This window comes from Haliotis asinina, chromosome 5 (genome assembly GCF_037392515.1).
Source record: "Haliotis asinina isolate JCU_RB_2024 chromosome 5, JCU_Hal_asi_v2, whole genome shotgun sequence".
Lineage (NCBI taxonomy): Eukaryota > Metazoa > Mollusca > Gastropoda > Lepetellida > Haliotidae > Haliotis > Haliotis asinina.
This window is the reverse complement of record NC_090284.1, coordinates 44,614,997-44,627,272: the sequence shown is the minus strand read 5'-3', so window position 1 is coordinate 44,627,272 and position 12,276 is coordinate 44,614,997. Positions and strand designations below refer to the sequence as shown.

Sequence of the window (12,276 nt, the reverse complement as noted above, 5' to 3'; positions counted from 1 at the left end):
TGATAAAATATATTTGTGAGAAATAAGTAAAAGGTTATTCATCTTGATTGAATCTAATAGTTACTTGATTACCAATAACAATTAATGTCCTGACTTTTTGAAGTATGATTTTACCTAAACATCAAACCTTATGCTTAATCCAACATCAAAACCCCAAACCAGACAACAGATTCCATAGCACTATCCCAGAGCCAAATTTGCCAAATCACTTGAAGCAGCATAAAAGTCACTCCATCACTCACTCACTCAAATTTCTGTATGTAATTTGAAGTTTATTTCTGAATCCACATTACAGTCAAAACTCACCGGCCAGGGAATAGTCTCTCTCACAGTCCCACATTATTTTGCCTAATGCCAAGCCATCTCTGCAGTGCTAAAGCCTTAAATGAAGCAAGTCTAGATTTCCTGAATCTCTGGTCTCCCTCGGGCTCCTTTTCAAATTGTTACTATCATAATTATATATATTCAGAGACTAAGACTTAGTCTAGCCAGGGAACTACTGAGTCAGAAGATATGCAGGAATCTAATGGGATACAGATATAAATTTTGACAAAACCAGACAAACCATTCACTCACCATTCATACAAAAGTTTATTTAAAATTATCAAACAACTTAATTAAGAATATAATTAATTAGATGTCTTTGAATAAGCCATGATATAAGAGCCATTCGGATTAAAATTGGGTGTTACAGCTTTTTTTCAAGAAAATACATTTTTCAATACTATATCTCAATCTGTGCCAGGGGTAGAATAGGTCTTCATCAACCCATGCTTCCCATAAAAGGCAACTCTGCCTGTCGTAAGATGTGACTAACGGAATTGGGTGATCAGCCTCGCTGACTTGGTTGACAAATGTCATCAATTCCCAATTGCACGGATCAGTGCTCATGTTGTTGATCACTTCATTGTCTGGTCCAGACTCGATTATTTACAGACCAATGCCATATAGGTGGAATATTGGTGAGTGTGGCATAAAACTAAACTCACTCACACAATCTCAGCTAACTTCTTGGTTGGTACTCACTGAAATTAGGATTAGATGAATACAGTGCATGAGCTCATTGACTGTGTGACACAACAGTATGGGTCATTGTTCTTGCTGTAAACCTCTGGTTTACTTACTCATCAAATCGTATTTGACCTACTGATACCAATGTGTAGTTGAGTGTACAAAGTATACTCAGCACCAAAAGAAATGCAAATCCATGTAAAACTGCAAAAACATGGTGAGTACCAGTATATATTGAGAGATATACGTTTGCTTATGAAAACATGCAAGAAAACAGCACGAGTTCTTAAACTAAACAAAGTATGTTTATTCCTTACCAATGGTTTTTGTGATGATGCTAAATAGACGTCCTAAGATTGTGCCTTTCATTAACGTCACATATGAATCGTGGGAAATGACATTTTAGTAATAAGTATGGATTCCATTGGCTGCCAATTCAGTATCATAACACATAGCTGACAAGAATGGCTATCTGAGCATCAAACACACTTAAGAATTGATTTATGTATTATTTCATATAGTTTCAAACATTTGTAATATTCATATTTCTTTTGGAATTCATAACCACATAACCACCCAGATTACCACTGTTCCCTATGTGTCCATACCACAGTCACACTGACCAGGGGATATCCACTACACAGGACTGCAGTTATAAATACCACTGAGAGAATCTGCTCTCTTTCCTTGGGCTTTTAATAACAGGGCCGTCTGAAGCCAGTGAGTACCAGCCTAAGGAATCCACAGAAACCACCCTCTGCAAAAATGGGTAATGGCTGCCACCAAATGGGGAACGGAATTTGGCCATACGCCCATCAGTGACATGAGGCCAAATAATGCTCACGTGCCAATTTATTTTAGAAGCAGCAAAGAAAAAAGATTAATGTTTCAGGAAGAAAAGTTGGTTTACTAAAGAGAAATTTGGAACACATATTAGATCTGTTTTACTTCAATAGGTAGGTATATCTTACACGTTCATTTCTCTTTTAGGGTATTTGAGTCTTTTATATGTTAAATAAAGCCCTGTTATTGATAGTTCGGTGAGTGTGAGTGAGTGGGTTTAGTGTTATGCCACACTCTGCAATATTCCAGCGATATGGTGGCAGTCTGTAAGTAATCGAGTCTGAACCAGGCAGTCCAGTGATCAATCTGCGTAAGGGGGAACCGATGACATGTCTACCAAATCAGTGAGCCTGACCACTTGTTCCTGACGCCCTTTATGACAATGAGAGTTACCTTTTATAGCATGGGTTGCTGAGGGCCTATTCTACCCGGAACCTTCATGTGTATGACAGTTCGCTGACTGGGATGGTACAATACATAGCTGAAGAAATCTTAAACACAAATTAGATCTGTTTTTCTCTTATAGATAGGTAGATCTTACAAGCTGATTTATATTTTTAATATGTTTTATTTTATTATGAAAAAAACAAGGCCCTGTTATTGCTAATTCACTGACTGGTTTTGTTGCTAGAGTTGTTAAATATCCCTGATCACTTTGTGGGATCACTTTGTGGGATGTCATCTTGTGTTAGATATTACTGATCACTTTGTCTCGATGTCATCTTGTGTTAAAAGTCCCTGATCACTGTGACGGGATGTCATCTTGTGTCAAAGTTAAGTCAGGTGTTCTCATCATCTCCTTCAGTTTCTAGGTTGTTATCAGAGCAATGATTGTGGTAATTGGGTCATTCAAACTGAACATCCTGAGTGGAACAGCCAGCATGCAGTGGGGAGATTTAGTGAGACAACACAACCTCAGAACTTGGCACAGGTACTGTAGTTCTTCACCCAACTGCTGAATAGTTTAGTTATCATGCCATTTTTAAGGGTTGCTCTACATGTTATCAAAATGCAGTCTAGTGGACTAAGGATGTCAGTTTGTGGTACTGTAAGAGCTCCGAGAAGTGTTTACAGTTGATGGGCCCTAGCCTGATGTGCACAAAGTGACAGTTGACACATGCTGAAGATATTTTTAGGCATAACTTCTCCATTAACACCTGATAACACAAGTATGTAGTGGTCTAATGCATTGCAAGTTGTATCCCCTGGCCATTGCAGGATCTGCTGAACATTATATCATGTTATGAATTCTCCCTGATTATGATTGTTGGGTGATCTATACCATTCATTCTTGTCTTTTTCACCATAATTTGATATGAATTCTTATGTGCTTGCATTATATTGTATATCAATGAAGTAATGTTGTTAGTTGCTGTTTTGGTATTTCCTTGATGGTCTACCACTCTCAACCAGTGTATTATAGTCAACTAGATGATTTGTGCACTAATGAACAGTTTACCTATGGCAGACTTGATCTTTGTTAAAGATGAGGTGACTGAGTCATCTAAGATGCTGCCATTTGCTGTGCAGTAATGCTTCCCAGAAACTAAGGAATGTGGGTTCAAATCCTGGTTTGTCCCAGTCATGTGTCTAGGTTTGTGAGCACCATACCTGTGGGTTTCACCAATGTTGTAAGCTTCTGACAGCCACCTCACCTCTACTTTTCTCATCTTCAACTGACACACAGTGATATAACTCGATTAGTAATAAAAAACACATTAAACACTCCCTCACTCATTCTTGCACTCACACACTCACTCGCTCTAACACTCACACATTTCCACTCACTCTCATTCTCACTCTTGCTCTCACACACACACATACACTCACACTCGCACACTCACACTCACACTCACTCTCTCACTGTGATGAGTCGTGCACACAAACCTTCTAGACACAGAGCATTTGTCCAAGTTTAATGTTGACTCAGTTATGTTGCCTTGAACCCAGCTGACATAAACCTTGGCACTCTTCCTTGATGATTCAAAAACTCACACAGGAAGAAAAGTATACCATTTTTTAACAGCACACGTTCTGACAGACAGTCTAATCTGATTTAGTCCCAAATCGAGAATACCTAGTCGCTGTTGTTATGCTGAGCTCAACACTTTACCTGAGTGCAAGCACCAGAGATATGCCCTCAGTGGCTCTAGGAATGGTGTCACTTACATAATGCATGCTCACGTTTACCTGTATTCTATCTCATAGTCCTTCCCTGAAGCACATTATTTTCCCTACTGCCTAGCTATCAGTGCATTGCTAAAGTCTTAAATGAAACAAGTCAAGATTTCCCCAGGTTATGAATCTCTGGTCTTCCTTGGGCTCCTTCTCAATTTATATGGATTTGTTTGTTACTATAAAAAGATATCTATTCAGAGGCTAAGTGTTAGTCTACTTTACCTGTAACAGGATGCACTTTCTATACTTACTCCAGTCTGTCTGTGTAATGAAAAAAACTGAACCACTGTGTTTGCTTGGAGGTAGGGGGTGGAGTGATTGGAGCAGCACATGAGTGTGAGGTTGTTGGTTTTGTTTAGAGTTGCTACATCCCTACAGGCCTGTATTAGTGATAACAGAATATGTTTGTATTATGAGTGTGCCTAAACAGTCAGTGTGAAGGGTTCAGCCATTTGTGATGTGTTAAATGGTTACTGTAGTGGTCTGTAGGTGGCTGTGTTGACAGGGCTGTTTCTCATTATAGTCTGGTCTGATCTGGTGAATGTTGTTTAGAAATGTTACAGCAGGACAGTGTTTTAATATTTAGTTTGGGACAAACAGATCACAGGCTGTATGTTGTCAAGTAAAGCTGGAAAGCACATTACACCGATATCTGGTGCCACATTTGTAGGAGGTGATATATATATATATACTGAGGTGGTATATATACATTACATGATTAGCTGATAGAATCCCAGTCAAACATCAACTTACAGGTAAGTTTTGTGTAACTTTTAACTTATATCACATAGCAGTCGTCGCCGCTATATCTAGCTCTTGTCTATTTCTTACTCCTAGGACATGTGTCCCAACTATATCTAGCTCTTATAGTAAGTATTACATCTCACTTCACATGTGTCACTACTATATCTTTCACCAAGGGCAGGTGTGAGAACTATATCTTGCGCTTCTATTAAATATAACCTCTTACCTAACAGGTATCACATATACATTGAAGCATTACAGCAGCTGTCATCTTTCAAATATCTAGCTCATTGACAGGTGTCAGGTATATCACACTCCTATGACAGGTGTCTGATATGTCTCACTCTTTAGGGAAGTGTTACAGCTATATCTCCCTCCTAGGACAGGTGTCAGGTATATCTCACTTTTTACAGAGGTGTGACAGCTATATGTTCCTCCTTGGACAGGAGTCTGGTATATCTTATGCTTTCGAGAGGTGTCACAGCTATATCTCCATCTTAGGACAGGTGTTTCATTACACAGAACAGGTGACACAACTATATCTAACCCCTAGATGTCACATTTGCACCTGCCAAAGACAGATGTCATATCTCATATGCCAGGTGTTAAAGATATCTACAGTAACCGTAGCAGGTGTCACAAGTACACCTATGACACCAGGTGTGAACTGTTTGACAGTTGTGTGTATTATGTCTGATCCTTCAGACAGATGTAGACAAGACAGGTGTTGTCAGCAAGTGTGTAGTCACAATAACACAAGGCAGTGATGAATACCATCAGCCACTCTCGAACTCTGACAATTGTTAGACTCATCAGAATGGTTGTCTGAGTTGAGAGTAAATGTTTGCTTTTAACCAGCCATGTGTTTGCAGTGGTGGGCATCTTATGGATTGATCTACTCAGGATGTAATGACATGAATCATCTATGTCAGGGAGTTCATGAGTCTTTCATTGAGTAATGTGTTCATCTTACATGGAGACTAAGTATGTGTTACCTAGGTATGCGCGTACTGTGGTGTAGTGACAAGGGTAGAGAACTGGTGTAGCCCACTCTTCAATCTCCACAGTTTGATGATGTGCAAAGAACATTTTGTACCTTTTATCCATTTTGTTGCTCTTTTTACTGTATCATTGAGACAGTTTTTAGAGGCACTTTTTTCATTACTTTCCAGAAGTTTTCAGCGTGCTTTAGTGAAAGTCATTGATGTCTATAAGCATCTTCACAGAAAACAAAGGATCGATGAAGCTGGAACTTTATGCATTTATTCAGTGATGAAAACTTAGATGTACAAGACTGTTCTGTGCAAGTTTCCAGATTGCTTCCATGGCAGCCATATTGAAAAAAAACGTTAATGGCTGTATCATGACTGTTGATAAATGTAATAGTAGTGGATATGACGTATGTTCTCTGTTTTGCATTGTGAAGAATTGTTACCTTTACCATGCCCTTAAGTTAGCTCCCAGGTAAAACTTTGTTTTCCTGAATTGTAACACTGACTTGTGTTTTACTGGTGTGTGAACATTCCTGTCTATAGTCATGCTAGCCATTTCCTGAGTTTTACTGGTGTCTGTTGTGTTCCAGAAGCCCTACAGGAGAAGGCCCTGGAGGAGGATGTCCTCAAGCTTCTGGACCAGTGTCTACAGCTGCACCTCCCAGACCAGGGCCTGACCAACATGGCACTACTCACCATCAGTAGTATAGCAGACTCAGGTAGGTGTAAAGATAGACACCAGGGCTCATATACACGGAGCAATCTTAGCACGGTCACGGTCTTAGGCTTCGACTACAATCACCGTCCACTTGCACAAACCTGTTGTGAGCTAAGATCACTGTAAGTCATCACAGTCAAATCTTGCAGTTGGTCTGCACCAGTTGTAATGAGGTAAGATCACTGTAGTCTGTGACAAATGGCATTCACGTTAGTGCCTGTTTCACACAGATACTCAGCTTTTTTTTTGGAGATTGTTTTTATATTGCATAAAACTGTTAGATTCACCTCGACTCTTCAACAACACAGAGAAGTCACCTCCGATTTAATGTTGGAAGCCTAAGATTGTGATCTTAAGGATTTACAATAATTGTAGCGCTAAGATTGCTCTGTGCAAGTGGGCCCTGGTTGTCATTGGACAAAACAATCTTAGTGCTATGATATTGTAAGTCTCTGTTAAGATATTGGAGCTATGATCATCTTGGCACTAAGATCTCCATCAGGTTTATAATGCAAGACTCGTTTTGCCATTCTGCAGAACAATCTTACCACTGTTATTGCTGTAAGTCTGTGTAAAGGTATGTGAGTTGTGATCATCTTGGCATTAAGATCGCTTTGTACAATGGCAGCTTCACTAATGCGTTTGACTCCAGGATCAGTAGTCAGATGGTATCAACTAGGTCTCATGATCAAGTGTTGGGTTGTATGGACACTTCATTGTTCCTGTGTTTGATTCCCCACATAGGCACATTGTGGGAAGCCCATTTCTTGTGTACCCCGCTTTGATATTGCTGGAATATTGCTAAGAGGGATGTCATACTAAGCTCACTGACAGTGAGATATAACACAGCGTTGGGTTGTATCGACACAGTCTGATGTTAGGGTGTATAGACACAGACAGGTGTTGGATTGTGGAGATACAGCACAGTGTTGGGTTGTATCAACACAGTCTAATGTTAGGGTATATAGACACAGACTAGTGTTGGACTGTGGAGATACATCACGGTGTTGGGTTGTATCAACACAGTCTAATGTTAGGGTATATAGACAGAGACTAGTGTTGGACTGTGGAGATACATCACGGTGTTGGGTTGTATCAACACAGTCTAATGTTAGGGTATATAGACACAGACTAGTGTTGGATTGTGGAGATACATCACGGTGTTGGGTTGTATCAACACAGTCTGATGTTAGGGTGTATAGACACAGACTAGTGTTGGACTGTGGAGATACAGCACAGTGTTGGGTTGTATCAACACAGTCTAATGTTAGGGTATATAGACAGAGACTAGTGTTGGACTGTGGAGATACATCATGGTGTTGGGTTGTATCAACACAGTCTAATGTTAGGGTATATAGACAGAGACTAGTGTTGGATTGTGGAGATACAGCACAGTGTTGGGTTGTATCAACACAGTTTAATGTTAGGGTATATAGAAACAGACTAGTGTTGGATTGTGGAGATACAACACAGTGTTGGGTTGTATCAACACAGTCTAATGTTGGGGTATATAGACAGAGACTAGTGTTGGACTGTGGAGATACAACACAGTGTTGGGTTGTATCAACACAGTCTAATGTTAGGGTATATAGACAGAGACTAGTGTTGGATTGTGGAGATACAGCACAGTGTTGGGTTGTATCAACACAGTCTAATGTTAGGGTATATAGACAGAGACTAGTGTTGGACTGTGGAGATACAACACAGTGTTGGGTTGTATCAACACAGTCTAATGTTAGGGTATATAGACAGAGACTAGTGTTGGACTGTGGAGATACAGCACAGTGTTGGGTTGTATCAACACAGTCTAATGTTAGGGTATATAGACAGAGACTAGTGTTGGACTGTGGAGATACAACACAGTGTTGGGTTGTATCAACACAGTCTAATGTTAGGGTATATAGACACAGACTAGTGTTGGATTGTGGAGATACAACACAGTGTTGGGTTGTATCAACACAGTCTAATGTTGGGGTATATAGACAGAGACTAGTGTTGGATTGTGGAGATACAGCACAGTGTTGGGTTGTATCAACACAGTCTAATGTTGGGGTATATAGACAGAGACTAGTGTTGGACTGTGGAGATACAACACAGTGTTGGGTTGTATCAACACAGTCTGATGTTAGGGTATATAGACAGAGACTAGTGTTGGACTGTGGAGATACAACACAGTGTTGGGTTGTATCAACACAGTCTAATGTTGGGGTGTATAGACAGAGACTAGTGTTGGATTGTGGAGATACAGCACAGTGTTGGGTTGTATCAACACAGTCTGATGTTAGGGTATATAGACACAGACTAGTGTTGGACTGTGGAGATACAACACAGTGTTGGGTTGTATCAACACAGTCTAATGTTGGGGTATATAGACAGAGACTAGTGTTGGACTGTGGAGATACATCACGGTGTTGGGTTGTATCAACACAGTCTAATGTTAGGGTATATAGACAGAGACTAGTGTTGGACTGTGGAGATACAGCACAGTGTTGGGTTGTATCAACACAGTCTGATGTTAGGGTATATAGACACAGACTAGTGTTGGACTGTGGAGATACAGCACAGTGTTGGGTTGTATCAACACAGTCTAATGTTAGGGTATATAGACAGAGACTAGTTTGGGGCTGTAGAGATACAGTAGAGTGTTGGGTTGTATTGACACAGTCTAATGTTAGGGTGTGTAGACACAGACTAGTGTTGGGCTGTTGGGTTGTATCGACACAGTTGGCAATAACATGGCAAGGAAATACCAACACTAAGCCCGGGAACAGCAACATGTAAGTATACAGTGCTACCCAAGGTAGAGTTTATATTGGCTTCAGATGCTGCGGTCGCAGATAAACACTGTACTTTGGGTGTCTGCATTCCACAGGGCAGCTCTACACAGGGTTCTCACTCAGGTTTGATGAATGTCAATGCAAGCTAGTAAACACTGGTTGTGAACATCGGAGAGGAATTACCTACTTACGTAGATGTTATTGTAAATTGTAATCTTGCCACATGTCAGTTTCTTGTGTTGTTGTTTATTGATAGTAATTGTGTAATTTTGTCCTCTGGGACAAAGTGACAGCAGTTCCTATTGTAATAGCCACACGTAAGTTGCCTTTGTCATATATACTAGACAAAAATAGTTAGGGATATATGTAAATTTTGAAATCATTAAGAGTGATATATTTATCAGTTGAGACATTGATAAGATATCAATCATAAAAATACCAACTTATTTTGTCCCATATAATTCTAAGGGTCAGTACCTTTGAGGATAAAGTGTTCATTGATCATGCCGTAGACACAAGTTTGATTTCTTCATGGCTTCAATCTGTAAAGCCCATTTCTGCTGTCCTCCATGGTGATATTGCTGGAATATTGCTAAATGTGGAGACTCACTCACTCACTCAAATAGCACTAAGTGTGCTTTCTGAACATGTGCCCGGAACATAACCACGACAGTAAAGCTGAAAGTTCACACCAGGTCCAGACTCTGTGCCATAAGTTTTCTTAGTTTTCATTAACACTGGTGATAAGTACTGACTGGTCATGTTGGTCCATAGTCTCTTCTGTCATATTCTAACACAGTGGATCTTGAAAAATAAAAAGAACAGCTAGATATGAAGATGTTTTGCCGGTTTTAGTATTGCCAGTGGTGTGTGCAGGTCCGCAGTGGCTTTAATGGTCAATATGTTACAGACTGGACATAGCAACATGGATACGTGATCAGATGGTAGAATGTCTGCACATTAGCTGTTGTTAATGGTAGTCAAGGAGTTCATAGTGAAATAGGTGGTCTGGATGTCTTCAGTCATCTCAGTAAGACCATGCATATACCCATGCTGTATTTGAAACCCTTCTGTACCTTGCTGCTATGTACTTTTATAGACCATTTTATTGAAGTCAGAACATCATCAAAGGCTATACCCACCTACTGTCATGGATGGTTGAATATATCTTCCCTGCAGTAAGGCTGTAGAATGGGTTCAAGGTGCTCACATAGTGAGAATCCAAACTACAAAGTCATCTCAGATACAAAGATGGCCTTACGTATATACCTCAACATAAATATAAGACAGTCATGGCGGTATGATGAGTTTGTGAAAAGGTCCATAGGCTCCATAGGGTCCACATTCTCCACTGACACCAAAGGGCATTTCATGTAGGAGAAATGAGATTTCACCACCATTACTTAGTTCTAACAAGACAAGAAGGGCTGTTTATGGCCGAAGGACTAAAGTATATATGGGAGATTGTATCTGCATGAGGGTATAGGCTGTCAGTGGTTGATCCTTTCCATGGAGCATATGTGATAGAGAAATGTGATTGCAGGTTATATGATACATTGCTGTTTGTGTGAAGTTCTGTCACAGTGGAGCTGGACAGAAGCTCTACCAGCTGGGGCGGTGGAGTGACCAAGTGGTTAAAGCACTCACTTGTCACACCAAGGATCTGGTGCGATTCACCAGTTTGGTACAATGTGTGAAACCTATTTCTGGTGTCCCCAGCAAGGATGTGGCTAGATATTGCTAAAAGAGGCATAAAACTCAACTCAACTCACTCACCCTACCAGTTACAGGTCCAGTCATAAACAAGGATTCATTTTGATCCTCCTCTTGTCCCTGTATCTTTTACAACATGTTCAAGAACCTCTGATGGATATTATGCTCAAGTTTTGTTTTCCCGAGGTTGTTTGTCAGGAACAGATAGTGGGTTGCATGTATTCCAGAACATAATATTTCATCAAGTGCACTGAGGTAAGTCTGAAAGTCAAAGGGTCTGTAGTCATTGCACAAGTGAAATATGTAGATGGTCCCCACTTTGATTCCAAACTTTCCAAATTTTGATTGTTCAGACCCCGCAAGATAAATATGAACATATCTTACATATGTAGGAAGCATAACAAATATGTCATAAAGACAGTTCCAAAGGAAAATTGTCTATGGGATCTCAGTAGCTTATTCACACCAGTTGAAGCAAAAATACCACCTTGAAGAGCTAGCTGGTTGGGGTAATTGTTATGTTTTGAGATTGTGGCGAAGGTCTCACTGTGGCATCAGCAAGAATCACAAATCATTCTGTTGGCGTAATGCAAGCATACCATAGCCACTAAAGCCATCATCATTAAAGTGAGACTTGGCAAAGTACCAATTGTTTTCAAGGTCATGCGTTTTCCATCAGCACAGAGGATGTAATGTCATACAGACCGTTAGTGAGTGGGTTTAGTTTCATGCAGCACTCAGCAGTATTACAGACCATGACACCACATGTTGTCATGAGTTTTCCCATGAGGTGTTCCTGATGAAGATATTTGTAGATACCGTCACATGGTGACCTGGAGCAGGATGTCTGATTGGTGTGAAGGTCTTTGTGGAACTGCCTGCTGTGTAGCATGCGATTGTTGTGTTTGATGGCATCAGTGTTCATGGAGCATGTCAGTGTTGATGTTTACCTTAATCAAATGGTGGAATGTCTGGAATTGCACATTAACTGTACTTAATGGTAGTCAAGGAGTTCATGGTAAAATAGGTGTTTCAGATGGCTTCACTCACCTTAGTAACATCAAATCTTCTTGCCCTGAGGATGTATATTTGATATAATAAGAGAGGTTCACATTGTTTATTGGTATACATCTTTCCGTTTTCCCCTTTATGGAATTCCTGGTTGGACTGTATGATTCACTTGCTCTTCCCCATGTTTTATGGTTAAAGCTTTACCACTATGAAGGTTTCACTGTCTCTCTAATGCCAGGAACCAATAGGAATATAAATACTGAATGGCAGCAATGTATGACAAGTCTTA

General features: G+C 40.1%; 1 protein-coding gene across 2 annotated transcripts in view; it reads left to right on the top strand.

Annotated features, from left to right (window-relative positions):
* LOC137284583 (rap1 GTPase-GDP dissociation stimulator 1-like) overlaps positions 1–12,276 on the top strand; it is an 81,755-nt gene that overhangs the window by 50,029 nt on the left and 19,450 nt on the right. For both annotated transcript variants that reach the window (XM_067816454.1, XM_067816453.1), the window contains exon 6: positions 6,359–6,487. In XM_067816454.1, coding sequence (XP_067672555.1) covers positions 6,359–6,487 — 129 coding nt within the window. The remainder of the gene's footprint in view (positions 1–6,358; positions 6,488–12,276) is intronic.